Source organism: Momordica charantia (genome assembly GCF_013281855.1).
Source record: "Momordica charantia cultivar OHB3-1 chromosome 10 unlocalized genomic scaffold, Mcharantia_2.0 BLBB01000010.1, whole genome shotgun sequence".
NCBI classification, from domain to species: domain Eukaryota; kingdom Viridiplantae; phylum Streptophyta; class Magnoliopsida; order Cucurbitales; family Cucurbitaceae; genus Momordica; species Momordica charantia.
Genome location: NW_028275158.1, coordinates 20,538 through 35,589, shown reverse-complemented (window position 1 = coordinate 35,589; position 15,052 = coordinate 20,538). Strand labels below are relative to the sequence as shown.

General features: G+C 38.8%; 2 protein-coding genes across 4 annotated transcripts; one reads left to right on the top strand and one right to left on the bottom strand.

Annotated features, from left to right (window-relative positions):
• The first annotated feature begins 63 nt into the window (after positions 1-63).
• Positions 64-2,392, top strand: LOC111011728 (Pathogenesis-related thaumatin superfamily protein). The gene is made up of 3 exons (XM_022285604.2): positions 64-1,380; positions 1,455-1,734; positions 1,837-2,392. Exons 1-3 carry the CDS (start codon positions 900-902, stop codon positions 1,982-1,984), a joined length of 909 nt encoding a protein of 302 aa, XP_022141296.1. The 5' UTR covers positions 64-899; the 3' UTR covers positions 1,985-2,392.
• Positions 2,393-3,039: 647 nt separating this feature from the next.
• BIN4 (double-stranded DNA binding protein) lies at positions 3,040-13,745 on the bottom strand. Of its 3 annotated transcripts, none has more exons than XM_088118890.1 (13): positions 13,055-13,745; positions 12,717-12,942; positions 12,064-12,199; positions 11,713-11,774; positions 11,230-11,524; positions 10,977-11,056; positions 10,834-10,887; positions 10,270-10,387; positions 10,022-10,068; positions 9,813-9,839; positions 3,813-3,888; positions 3,585-3,721; positions 3,040-3,484 (listed from the first exon to the last, which is right to left on the bottom strand). In XM_088118890.1, the coding sequence occupies exons 3-13, from the start codon at positions 12,137-12,139 to the stop codon at positions 3,383-3,385; spliced, it is 1,074 nt and encodes a 357-aa protein (XP_087975016.1). In that variant the 5' UTR covers positions 12,140-12,199; positions 12,717-12,942; positions 13,055-13,745; the 3' UTR covers positions 3,040-3,382. The 3 variants fall into 3 exon arrangements, with proteins under 3 accessions (XP_087975016.1, XP_022140828.1, XP_022140827.1); XM_022285136.2 differs by having other exon boundaries at positions 12,837-12,942; XM_022285135.2 differs by lacking the exon at positions 12,717-12,942.
• Between the last annotated feature and the right edge of the window lie 1,307 nt (positions 13,746-15,052).

Genomic DNA, 15,052 nt, shown 5'->3' with positions numbered 1-15,052 from the left:
TGTATATTGCCGTTTCTGGTCTGGACTGATTTTGCATATAGGGGCAGTGATAGTACTTTTTACCTCCTCCCCCGAGTGACTTGAGAGCATGGGATTTATGGAGTGGCGTATGGTTTTACGGCTTTGGTGGCAGAGGTGATGTATGCGGGTTCTCCACTGGATGTAGACCGTTGGCTCCCATGTACGTGAATCTAGGTACCCTAGAGACAGTGCATTACCAGGAAAATATAGAGATGTACGTATCCTTGCTTTACAAATTATAGGTTTGATAATTATTTATTTTCTCGACTGTTCTTTCATTGTCACTTTCTGCTCTATTTTGAAACTCGCAGAAAAATGAAAAAAAAAATAAATAAATAAACAAATAAAGGTGGATCAAACAGACAATGTGTGTATACAAGGAGCCACCTTCTTGTTATCTAAATGATATATTCATTCTGGTGTCTTTTTGACCTGAAGCTATCATCTTTCAAATATATCTTACTTATTTCCCAAGGCTCAAGGATCAGCTTGTCACAGTAATTGGCTATGATGATGTCAGATCGTCCTTATCAGGTTGACAGATCGAGGCTTGATGGGAATATTTCGAGCATCTAAATTTGAGATGTATTTTTCCCTCAAAAGAGAGTACCAGCCATTGGTTGATTATATTCTTTATAGAATCAATGTATAATTGGCAAAGAAAGGAATTGCTTTTCCGGGAGGACTTATAATACTAAACCTCAAGGACTCGTCTTGCGGCTGAGAATAACCTCATCCTCGTTGGTGAACAAAATTCCATCCTCTCGGAGGGAGGTTCAATCATATTCATATTAATCATCAAACATATATTCAAATAGCCCTCGCATCCCCCTCAAATCAACATACCCCGGGGCCCGGCCAACACAATCCACATTATTATGACAATTACTTCGATGGGTTTTGGCATCTTTCTTGCTGTCCTTTCTTCCTTGTCTTGTGCTCGCTCTTGCACATTCACCATCACAAACAATTGCCCGCATCCCGTATGGCCCGGTACGCTGGCTGGCGCTGGCACACCTCCACTTCCGACGACCGGATTCCGGTTGGAGTCAGGCCAAAGTGTTAGAATTCCATCCACTCCAGGATGGTCAGGACGAATATGGGCAAGGACCGGATGCAGCTTCGATCCATCGGGAATCGGCAAGTGCGAAACAGGGGACTGTGGGGGAAGGCTGGAATGCGACGGCAATGGTGCCACTCCACCTGCTTCGCTCTTTGAGATCACAGTAGGGAGTGGGGAGGAGAAAGACTTCTACGATGTCAGCATTGTGGATGGCTATAACTTGCCGCTCCTCGTCGTGCCTCGAGGTGTCTATGGACCGTGTAATGCCACAGGCTGCGCTTCAGATCTTAATTTAGGTAGGTAGTTAAACTAGCAATAATGTTTATTTAATTTTAATAATATATATCTACTAATGCAATTAATTAAACAGGTTGCCCAAAAGAGCTGCAAGTAGTACTGGGGGGGGACGGTGGACAACAAGGTCAAGGGGGAGTGGTGGCATGCAAAAGCGCTTGCGAGGCGTTCGGGCTTGACCAGTACTGCTGTAGTGGACAATTTTCAAACCCCAACACGTGCCACCCCTCTATCTACTCCACCATTTTCAAGCATGCATGTCCAAGGGCATATAGTTATGCTTACGATGATGGGACTAGCACATTTACCTGCAAAGCTTACGACTATGAAATTGTTTTTTGCCCCAGCGTCAATGGGTACGTAGCCACCAGTCTCTGAATTTCTTTTATATTTTTTTATTTTTTCATTACGACAACACATGACGACATTTTTGTGTTTTATACTTCATGGCGATGCAGAACGAAGAAAGCATCAAATGAAACAATAGCCACTCCACACATTGAAGAGCCGAGCAGTGGGGAGCTCATACATTTGGTTTCTTCATCGAACATTCTTCTACCCTTTCCTCTGGCAATTATATTCATCCTCATCAACTTACTCTCCTGATTTGCGCGGCCAAGGCCTTCTGGAATCATGATATTTCAGCAACCGGACTTGAGCCTCAGGTTGGTGAAATCAAATGGATTGCAAATTTGTATGGACTTGAGGGAATTGGGGGACAGGGCTACCAGTTTTAGTGAAATTGGTCTAAAGTTTCTTGGATGCCCGTGAATGGTGGATAACTGGGAATAAAAAATTGTAGTGCTCGGTTATAAATAGAAATGTTATTAAATAATTAATTAATTCTATTTATTTAAAACCAACTTTTTGCTTAAAAAGTGGTGAGTTGGGATTGCTGTATTAAAAATTTTAATGTTATCATACTAAATTATTTTATTTTAATAAATGTTTAATTACATTAATTTAATATATTTTTTATCAATAAAATTAAATGAAGTATATATTTTTAACAAATCAATTAATTATTATGGCAAAATAAATTTTTAGTTCATATACTTTCAAATTTAAATGGTACTCTATTTGGTCCTTCAAATTTAAAATTGACACTTTTGATTCCTAAAATTTGAAAAATAGTTGTAATGGCTCATAAATTTATAACCCTTACTCACTTTCATCCCCTTCTTGTTCCAAATGGCCATGAGATTGAGCGTGTGTGTCACTTCATTTGGTAATGAAAATGTGAAAAAGTATGTTCCATTTGAGGGTTCTGCTAGTATGAAGATCATATTCACACACAACGAGCTTTCTTAAGTGATTAATTGTCAATATAAAAGATATTAATCCAAAATTCGTCTGAACCATTAGACTTTAGTTAGTAATAGTAATATTGTAAATGTTCTATCTAAAAGTGAAAATGAAATGACTTTAGTTAGTAATAGTAATATTGTAAATGTTTGAAAATGAAATTAGTTCGAAATTCATCTTGACCCATTAGATTTACGTAAATAATCTTGTAAATGTTCCATCTAAAAGTGAAAATGTTTCACAAGGCTGCCTTACCTTGATAATTGGTTGCCGCCCGATTGGTAATGACACAAGATATAGTCTCATCCACCACTTATGGTAGAAACAATTGACCAACTAAATATTAAAATTTGAACTTCACAGCAAAAACGACATTCATTAAACTATTCAACTTCGTGTCAGAGATAAAAGGGGAGAAAAGATCCTACGTTTCACGCAAAAAATCTCATATTTCACCAAAGCAAACATAACTCAATAGTAATTGACATATATCTCCAATCAAGAATCCCCCACCCCTACCCACATGTTGTACTCAAAAAACAAAAACAAAAAAATCCCCATGTTTCAAGCCCTGTTGGTTGAAGCATCTCGTTCGTTTTGCCTCACCTCTTGCATTCTGACTCTGCCCTCCTAGGGGCCATGAGAAACAACTATTCAACCACCTTGGATTAAAAGCTTATACAGTAGAGATTTCAAGCTTCATTTCTTGCTCTTGCCATTTTTAGTTTTAAAACCTTGAACTTTCTTCCTTGCTTTCTTTGGTGCCTGCAGCTTTCCTCCAGTTCTAACGCGCTTCCGCCCCTACATTGACATTTTTGGATCATAAGCATATGCTTGTGCAACACAGGATGGGCCATTAGAGATACCAAATTCAATTGAATATTAGAGCTTCGAAACATACTGATGATTTCTCAGCTTTATTTTTTGATTTTTTGCTGAGCCCTTCTACTGCCTCATTTTGGTCGGTTGGAGAGGAAGAAACTTTAGTTATTTTCTCAGCCTCATCTTCGGAATCAAATGAGAAGCCATCCAATGTTCCTACACAAGCAAAAGATAGAATGAGAATAGAAGAAAGCAAATTTTGACCCTGTAGAAAAATCGACAAAGGTATAAATCTCAAGTCAAGAACCTTCAACCATAGTTTCAGCCTCATCAATATTGGATTCTGCCTTCAACTGTATAAAGTCATTCATGATACACTCCATCTGATCAAGTAGCATACGTCCAATTAAAGATACCAATCAAGTCATTTGCAATGGCAGTTCTTGAACATTGTATTATACCGCAAACGAAAAACAAAGAGATGCTCAAAAAGGAAAACTATGTAACCAGCCAAAAAAGAAATCAACAGCAATAAAATTCCAACGGCCTATAGTAAATACTTATATTAGGAAGGGTAGGATGGCAACTTGCCTCCCTCAAGTTGGTCGCTTTTGTAAGGAGGGTAGTTTGGGGATTTCACCTTCCCTTAGAACTTTTTTATGCTTTCAGAGTCTGTTAGGGGATGGATGTTTTTGTTTGTTTGAGAAAATAGTAGCTAGGAAGAGTACCGGGCTGGGGAGACTTTTGTATTGCCCTAGGATTTCATCTCTTGTTTTCTCACTATTTTGAATGTTTTCTCACTATTTTGAATGTCAGGCTCTTTGTAAAGGATACGTTACAACTTGGTATCAAAACAGTCACCCTGGAAAAGCTGGAGAAAATAATACAGAAGAAGTTGGAAGAAAGGATGGTTAAACATGAGGCCTCAAGCTTGAAAGGGAATGTACCGTAACTATCCCAGAGCTTTGAGAATCTGACGACAGAGATGGATGAGCCGCGGCAAGAGATGCAAAATTCCTTTGTGAACATCTTAGCTAAGATGGCGGCAAGGAAATAAAAAACAAACCCTTTCCTCAGCGGTGGATGATTCAACGACCAAAAGGAAACATACCAAAGAGGTTGGAGATTCAACGACAAAAGGAAACATACCCTAAACTCTATTTCAGCTGTGAAAAGAGGTACACAGTGGGACATTGCTCTAAAAGCAAGGAACTTCATGTCTTCCTAGTTCACAGCGACGCCACAGACACAGAGTTAGAAATGGATGACGACAGAAATTCCAACGAGGAAATCGTAGCAATGCAAGCAACAAAGGTGGGAAACATGGTAGAACTATCATTGAACACAGCAGTCTATTTCTCCACACTGATTACGATCAAGTTGAGAGGAAAAGTCGAACACGAGGATGTGTTGGTGTTAACTAACTGTGGGGCCACACAATTTCATCTCGCAGTGATTGGTGGATTTTCCCAAATTACCCTGAACAAAGATAGCCAACTAGGGAGAGCAGTAAAAGGGAAAGGGATTCGCAAGAATGTGTTACTCAATCTACGTACTTTAACAATTGTTGAAAAAATTTTGCTGCTGGATTTGGTAAGGGTATACGTGGTCCTCAGAATGCAGTGGTTACAAACATTGGGGCCAACTAGGAAGGGTTAGTGATAACCATCGTGAACGAGGAAGATCCCTCCCTGACTAAGTCAAAGTGTTACTGAAGCACCTCTCCCTGACTAATCAAGGCTTTACGGTGGAATTCATATCTTTGACAACCCAACCCGCTACCTTGGAGGAACTTGAAGCCACCACAAGTAACTCATACTCTTCCCCTATAGAAGCTCTAATCGAAGAATACCACGACATGCTCAATTTACCACAATAACTTCGTCCTAAAAGAGAAATAGACTGCGCCAAATACAACTCCAAGAAGGTCGGTCAATGGTGAATGTGAAATCATATAGATAACCCCATGTCCAGAAGGGAGAGATTGAAAGGCCGATCACTGAGATGTTAGAGGCAGGAATCATCCGACGTAATGTGAGCCCTATCGAAGTCAGTGTTGTTGGTAAAGAAGAAGGATGCAAGTTGGCACTTTTACGTCGATTACTGAGCATTGAATAACACTACCATCCCAGATAAATTCCCTATTGACGAATTGAATGGATCGCAAATTTACTCAAAGATTGATCTCAAGTCCGAATACTATTAAATCATGGTCCATTAAGAGGATGTGCAGAAGACGGCTTTTTGGACCCACAAGGGTCACTACGAATTTCTAGTTTTGTTGTTTGAACAACGTATTTTGAACGTTTTTACGTAAGTTCATCTTTGTTTTCTTTAACAATATTTTGGTCCATAGAGCAATCTTGAGCTCACACCTCCAACACTTGACCATTGTCTTTACTTACTACATAATAACTCTCGATACGCCAACTTGGGCAAATTCCACTTTGTGAAACATGGAATCGAATACTTCGGCCGTCGGGTTTTCGCAAAGGTTGTGTAGGCTGACCTAGAGAAAATTCCAACCAATCTGAGAGAGCTGCAGGGTTTTCTAGGTCTTATCGAGTATGAACGTCGCTTCGTGTCCAAGTATGGCGTCATGGCAGCCCCCTTCACACAACTGTTGAAGCGTGATCCTTTCCATTGAACAGCGCAGACGACTGAGAGGCATTTAAGAAACTCAAATGTGCCCTAATCACATTTTCGATGTTGGCCCTGTCGGACTTTAGCATTCCTTTTGTGGTGGAGACTGATGCCTTGGGGATAGGGGAGCAGTCTTTTCCCATTCCTAAAATCAACGACCCATCACCTTCTTTAGTTAGACGTTATTTATCCAGACCCAAGCCAAGTCAGTTTACGAATGCAAACTAATGGTCATAGTGTTGGCAATACAACAGTGGAGGCCATATCTCTTCGGTCATAGAGTCCTAGTACGAACGGATCAACAAGCATTGAAATTTTTGCTTGAGCAGTGGATTGTGCAATCGAAGCAACAGAAATGAGTATCTAAGTTTCTTGGATATGGCTTTTTTCCTCAATTGAAACGAAACTTTTCATTGATAAATTTAAAGAATAGTATTAGTTCTTTTTTTTTAATAGAATTTTTTTGTTTTAAGACAATAATAGTTCAAAGATAAAAACTCTCAAAAGAGTAAAAAGAAAAGGAGAAATTGCAAGGAATAAGAACACACTATGGAAAATGAAAGCATCCCAATTATTACAATTGAGGTTAGTAGAATAATTAGGAGATAACACACATAAAAAACACCACTGGAAAACTTTGAACTGGGCTAAATAGAAATATTCTGCCACAGACTTGCACTTGTTTTCCAAAATTTGAAAGTTCCTTTCAAACCATAACTCAGAAAGCAAAGCCTTGACAGCGTTAACCCATAATAACTTCGTCTAAGAGGAGGAGAAATCAAGCCCACACAAAAGCTAGTACACATTATCTTCTGCCTTTGAATCAAAAACCCAACCAATATTAAACTGCCATAGCAAGAAGAAACTCTAACTTTGCAAAGCATAATAGCAATGAAAGAATAAGTGACTAAGACATTCTCCACTGGCGATCCATAGTACACAAATAGATGGGGATGGGAGAAGAGATAAGGACGGCAATTTTTCTGGATATTTTTGCTTCTCATTTCGGACAATTAGCAATAATTTTTCTGTGGACTTCTGAAAACCTGTTTTGGGAAGCATAAAGATCGATCAATGTCCAGATTGCAACGCATTAAGGGATCAACATCGGCTTTTTGTGTTCGGGCTTTCGAATGTAAATCAGGTCTTTTATCGAGAGTTCTTCCAGGCCTTAGTCAAAGAATTTACTAAATACTAGAGTGCTGCTACAGGGAATGCTACCTTGAGCATGGGCTGCTGAAAATCCGAAGATGAATGCTGCTGTAACGTGTTAGGCTGTCGTCAGCTCGTGTTGTGAGATGTTTGTCAAGTCTTATAACGAGCGAAACCCTCGTTTAGTGTTGCTGAGACATGCGCCTAAGGAGAAAGTCTTTGCAACCGAAGTGAGCCGAGGAGCCGAGTGACGAGCCAGCGCGACTGCATCGGACAGGGAGGAAAGAAAGGGCGGTAGATGATAATGAAAAAGGGTGCCTCGTCTGGACGGGCGGGCGGAATGGATGAGCGAAAGGTGTCATGCCATGGAGTGAGGAATATCGCTATGAAATGGGGGTCTTTCCTTCGCCTATCGTATGTATTGGCTTGGCTTCGTGCAGAACCAAGGAGGCATTCTGGCGGGCGCGTGCGTGTAGGAAGGCCGACCACTACATAAGTCTGAGTATATTTGTTTATTCGGGTATTCCCACTAAGAAGACAGATGTTTACAGCTTTGATGTGGTAGTGTTAGAGGACGGGGAGAAGGCCCATGATGCAAAATCCAAGTAAATATGCTCACTTTTCTTTGACACTTTGATTTCCACAAAGCTACATACAAATCTTTAAGCATTGAGGGAGAATCCCTCTTCCTACTCAAACAACCGAGAAGTCTCCCGAGGGCTCCAATGACCAGCACCTTCGATCCACATCATGAGCAATCACAAATGAAGTTAAACTATATAGAAGTGTAGTAAACTCCATTATTTCCTCCTTGAAAGATCTTCTTGTCACAACAACCCAAGAACGAGTGGACTGGTCCCAATAATCTGAAACCGAAACAAAAGGATTAGGATAGAGCTAAAAGATTTAGGGGAAACTAACCTTTAATGGCTTGTTATCAATCCAAGGATGGTACTGGGGTATGATTTTGGGTAGGCATCTTGGGTTCTTACAAACGCATAAGCGCTTGAAGGGAGAGTTGTATTGGCTGGATATGAAAGCAATCGTCAGGCACCCAGAGGAGTCCTCCAACCTCAACCTATTCTAAACCGCATATGGGAAGATATATCAATGTATTTCATCAAAGGATTACCAAAGTTGGAGGGATACAATATTGTTTTTGTCGTGGACCGAGCAAGTACGCCTATTTCATCCCGTTGAGACACCTTTTTCTAGTCGTCAATGGCATCCTCAATTATACACGAGGTGGTCCATTTACACGAGTTTTCGAGGTACATAGTCTTCGATCGAGATAAAGTGTTTGTAAGCCATTCCTGGATGGGAATTATTTTGTATCTAGGGGACACACATCCAACGACTGATGGTCAGATCGAGATTGTGAACAAATTCATTGAAACCTACCTCTAATGTTTTTGCAACGAATGCCTAAAGAAATTGGGAGCGTAGATTGCTTGTGCTGAATACTGGTACAATATTTCATTCCATCTGTCGATTGGCACCATGCCATTTACACTTGCCCACCACCACCTCTAATATTCTAGAGTGATCATCGGACATTGAATTCTTCCTTAGACTGCAACTAAAAAAGCGTAACAATGTTCTATCCATATTCAAAACTCACCTCATAGCTGCACAAGAGCATATGAAGAAGTTTGCAGACCGCCATTGGAGGGGGATGGAATTGGCCGCGAGGATTAGGTTTACCTCAAAATTCGCCCGCCCTTACCACCAAGCTTCAATAACCAAATACCATAATGGAAAACTGAATCCCAAATTTTCTAGGCCATATCAAGTCAAGAAACGGGTGGGAATAGTGGCTTATAAGCTCAACTTACCTAGGGAGGCATCTATTCGTCGTGTTGTATGTTTCGCAACTTAAGAAAGCTTTGGGTGCTTCGAACACAACACTTCCCCTTCCCCTGGTGTTAAGGGATGAGAGTTCGGGTGGGTAGCAACACACAGGGGTGTACAGATATACCCAAAAAACGAGCCGACCAACTGCAACCAACCGAACTGAAGTCATTGAGTTACTAGTACGATGGATGGGCTTATCCGAGCATGAGGCAACATTGGAATCACGCACATTCATCCAACAACGATTTTCACCTTGAGAACAAGGTGCTTCTTTACCTAAGGGTGATGTAAGGCCCCCGATAGTTAATACTAATAATATGAAAGGTAGGATGGGCAACTCACCCCCCTCAAGTTAGTCATTTTTGCAAGGGAGGGTAGCTCAGGAATTTCACCTTCCCCAAAGTTAGTTGGGGCCTTTTTATGCTTTTAGAGTCTGTTAGGGGAGGGTTTTTTTGTTGGTTTGAGAAAGTAGTGACTAGGAAGAGTACCAGCAAAGGCAGGGAAGACTTTTGTAATGCCCTAGGGGTTCATCTCTTGTTTTCTCTTTGTTCTCTTGTTTTCTTTCCATTTTGAATATCAAGCTCTTTAAGGGATACCTTACACATTATTGATACATAAAGGGATAGTGTATAAGATAATAGTTGGAAAAAATACAAACCTTTGCCTCTGATTGACCAAAGCTAACCTGGACAAAGATAAGATTTACATCAACAAAGCCGGGTGGGAAATACATAAATAATTCATTTTGGAGCCATAAAGAGCAATAAACGAAGACCTTTTATTTCAACATGACTTTCAAGTACAAAGCTACTAATAAGAAAAATGGTACTATTTTAAAAACCAGATAAGTGAAGAATGACAACATACAATGCAAAATGTCCTTGAAGGAACTATTGCCGCTCTATAAATTGTACCTGAGTCAAGAAACCATAGATGAGTTACCCGACAACTATAAGACATCCTGATATCTTCGAAACTAACCAACAAGAAGGTCAGAAAGAATGATCTAGAAAGTAAACGTTAATCACTATGCATGGAAAAAATGGACAATTAAGTACTGGAAGTATATCTGAAAACCTTACTACCATAACATAACACATACGGATGAAACTTACCTTTCAAATCTAGACAAAGTTCATTTTTTGCAAATGAGGAATCTGAAACTACAACTCGTCCTACAGCACCCACGTCACCACTCAAATCTATTGAAGTTCCTTCACACTCAACAAGTGCCTGCATAAGACAATAGCCCTTAAAAATGATGTATTCAATATTCTTCCTTCACTTTCCCTTCCCTCTGAAACCTGACCAAGAATGCTGCATGTTTTTATGAGAAACAGATGTTTCATTGATAAAATGAAATATTACAAAGAAGGGAGAAAAACCTGAGAGACTGGGAGTTTTAGAAACGATCTCCAGTTAATCAATAGGTCAATCAAGAATTTAAGAAACTAAAAATTAGGTGCCACTGGCACCATATTAGTTCTTCAAAATTTCATCTCTTTTCACTCTTGGGTAAACAATTTCTCTTCAACATAATTTCGTCATAATGGAATGAACCTCATAACAACAAAAAATATATGATATATAATGATTCAGAAAGCTTTAAAACCTAAGAATCAAGACAGGAGGAGTCTGTCAAAAGAGCTCATTCATCATAATCTATGTTGCAACACTACCTTCAACCGATGGACTTTGTCAGAGAGGACCAATGGCAACCTTGAGGAGGAAACCTGTAAATTGAATTTCCAAAGCAAATGAGTAGACTAAGAGTATAGTGAACTTTATATGCCTATTCTTGTGGCTTGAACTTAAATCTTACAGGAGGTCCGTTGCAGTCATCCAATGCATCTTTTCCTATAATCTCCACGTCTCCACCATTTCTTACACAGCATTCAGATCCTAAATGGGTGAAAGCTTTTCAGAAAATACTCCAATACAAAATCATACACAGCAGGCAGTAGCTTTCATGCAGCACAACAGATCAAGGCTTAAGTAAGTAATTTAAAGTTCTCTTCATGAGTTACTAAAGCTTCTACCGTTTAATGTTATATATTATTGTACTACTCCCTCACCTTCTAACACAAAACCTTCTTTATTGGTGTGAAAATTGATTATCTTCTCTTTTGTCAAAGTACGAACTTGTGATTTGACCTCTTTTTTTGGAGACTTTTTATCTGACACTTTCCTTGATTTAGATTTTCCATCAGTGAATTCTCGATCTGTATTTTCATCCTTCCGTCTCCCTAGGAATTGAGATGTTTTAGATTCAAATAATTCTTCGTGATGACTATAATCCTCCTTTATAAGACTATTATCAGAACACAACTCCGAATCTGATGATAACATCCAAACTGAGTGCTTTGAGTCCTGATAAATGAAAATAAGATTCTCCCATCAGCTAACTAGATTTTACTAAAAATAATTTAGCCTTAAAAAGGTGTCCCAACCATCTCATATGCATGTAGAATTCTTGATATAAATGGGCTAAAGGTTAGTAATGTCCTTAATAATACACACACTGACAAAAGTAAAAGTCCAGAAGTAAAATCTTTCACCCCATGTCCCGCGTGTTCCTCAAGTTTCATTTCCTTCACCAGATTATGGTGGCCACGGTCCCCTGCATCATAACAATAAGACAGAAGAGTTATTCATCCAGTAAGCATATTGATTATCACTATCATTAAAGGATGATAATCCAAGTCCTAGTAGTTAGGAATAAGATGAATCGTCTGCTTAAAGTCATTAAAGTTTTCCAACTTAGAATCACTGGAGGAACACAAAAATACATGTCAAAGCCTTCCATAACTATGACTTCTCCCTTGGCTTTAATCTCACTTTCTCTGGTGTGCCTAGGCAATGTTCCTACAAGATGAGAACTGAAACTTATAGATTTAGCATTGAAATACCTTGTATCTGATCTCCATCCAAGTCTTGTGTGGTTTTATGTGAAGATAGATCCTTTTGATCAATTGCATTGTCCATAAATGAGCTCACATTATTTGATGATTCAGAATTAGAGGATAGTGCAACACCAGTTGGTACCTATTCAACAAAGTAAGATTATTTTATCGGAATCAGTTCTCAGGGAAAAAATATAAACCTTGAAAGTGATATGTCACTGTGTAGGATTGATATTCTAAATGAAGAAATACACAAGTAAATACTCGGTGATCATTTCCTCAAGATCTCAAGCCTTTAAAGACAATTTAAACATGGTACAAGGTATAGAACGAAAATATTTGTAAGAAGTCATATGCTTAGATATCATAACTGGAAACCTGTACCTTGATTGTATTTATACAAGACGATGAATTTTACCTTTGTTATTTAAGTTGTAACTTTTTTATTAAATTATGTTATTACAACGAAAAAACATATGGTAGAGTACCGCTTTATTTAAATGAAATTTATACCAATAAATAGAATCATTTATGAAATAATACGTGATTTTAAGAAAGAAAACATTAACGACTGACTACTGAGATCAAAAATAAATAAAAGAAATTGTTGGGAGAAGGCAAAGATGAAGACAAAGGAAGTAATAGATGAGAGAGAGTACTTATGCCACTGGAAATTAATGTGTGATATTCTGAAGATTCCAAGTTTGAAGGACGATTCAAAGGCAGTTTTATTTTGAATTATTGTGAAATATATGAATTTCCCTCTCTTTAAAAACCACCTGTTTCGACGCTTTCCAAAAGAATGACTGAGATAGCTCTCACAACAAAACAGCCTTTCCAAAAGCAAGAAAGTGAATTTGAAGTTTCTGCTGTTGTTCAAGAGATCTGGAAGGACAAGGTTCTTGAGCTTTATATATGGGTAAAAAACTTCAAAGACTCAAATTCAAATGGAGTGTTTCAGAATAGTGAAAAAACGCCATCAAGTAGACAAAATTACTTGGAAAGATCGCATCCAATCTGGAGATTGCTCTCTCGAACTGCTCATTTGGGCCTTCGTATTAATTCAGAAGTCTTTTGGTCTTTCCACTGCACTATTCCGCTGCCAAATAACGTCCACGGATTCGAGATCCACTATTCTCTTACTTGGTGAATGGAAGGCCGTCGAAATCATACAAAGTTCTTCCCCCGTACAAAATACCAAATCAAAAGATATATAACCCAGAAAATAAAGTATTTTGTCATTGTTATAAGGATCGCTGTGAACTTCGGCCAATACCCCTACGCCGGCTACCTACCGAATCGCCCGACAGTGAGCCGCCGATTCATGCCGGAACCGGGCACGCCTGAGTACAGAGAGCTCGAGACCGATCCCGATTAAGCCTTCCTGAACGATCACAGCGCAGCTCCAAACGATCCCCGACGTACCGCTAATCGAGAGCCTGTCTCAACATTCGGCGGACGCCGGAGAAGAAGTTCGTGTCGGGGAATCGCGGGCCGTTGGAGTTTCGCCGTTCGTCGAAGATCTGCACTACCACCGCCTGACGTGGTGTTCGCCGTGAGTGTGTCGCCGGCAGGGGATGGAGGATGAGGGGGAGGGTTTTAGCGAGTTCAGAGAGCGCCTGAGGTGGGGTCTGGCGTGAAGGGCTAGCTGGTCGAGGAAGAGGGAAACAGAAGTAGATTAGTGGAATCTCTCCTAATACGGTGTAATTGGGGGACGAACCAAGCTCAAGTTGGTGGGCATGTGACGTCCGAGTAGAGAGGATAGGTACATAGATAAACCGGTACCACGTCTGAATGAGAGGGATCCTGAGATCATGGAAGCGCTGTTAATAAAAATTTTAAAAAATTGTATCAATGTGGTACACCTTTATTTTCAATGACTCGATCGTGATCTTTAACAGATATTCTTTGGAAGCAAGTGAGTGAGAACAAATCATGTTAAAAGGATTTGTGTTGATTTACCTAGATAGTTTTCATGCGTAGATGTCGGGGCAATTAAGCCCAAATATTGGGCGTTGCAAGACCGAACTATTATTTTAACCAAAGTTTTAAATTGCGATCATCCAATTAAATGATCATCTACCGTGGCTTAAATATCTACTTCTTCGAATATTCAAATTTTCATATCTTACCTTTGTTGTACTACCAAACAATTATTTCACCAACCATGGACTTTTTATTACAGTAATATTTATAAGTTATAAATCTATTTTGATTTGTTTTATTTTGGTAACTACAATCTAACATTATTATTTTAGTTATTTACATTTTTAAATGTAATTATTTTGGTCCGTAAATTTTCAAAATATATTTATCTTGCCAATTGCTGTCTTATATTTAATACAATCTAGTAACTAGTTTTTTACATTTAAATGTATGCCCGCATCAATTATATACATATTTTATGAGATTTAAATATATACCCACATCAATAAATTAGCACGTGTTTGAAATTATGTTATTTATATGTTAATAACAAAATAGAATGAGAATGCTAAAAGCATGACTAAGCGGTAATTGACATAAAAAAAACAATGTAAAATAAATGTTAGTGAAAGGAGATTGAAAATGAAAAAAATGAGAAAACCCTAACTTATGAAGAGCTAGGATTAAAACTTAATGAATGACTGAGATTGAAGAGACACGACCTAGTCGGGTTGGGAACTTGAGAATTTCACAACCTAACCCGAATCGAGAATCGTCGAGTTGTTGGATTTTTTGAATACTTATACTTGAAGTACATGTCAATAGGCGTCTTCATCGACCAATGTATATTACTATTACATGCTGATAGATTGATAGATGACTATCGAAGATATTAATAGATTAATAACCATCTATCATTGAAAAATGTTTAATAGTCATAAACACCTACATTAAATCTATTGTAGATATTTATTATACAAGGATAAAAAAAGCAATGGTTTTTAAATATGCACCGTGGAGGAAGAAAAACCAACAACTTCCCACTTTTGATGTCCCACGATTCTTCTCA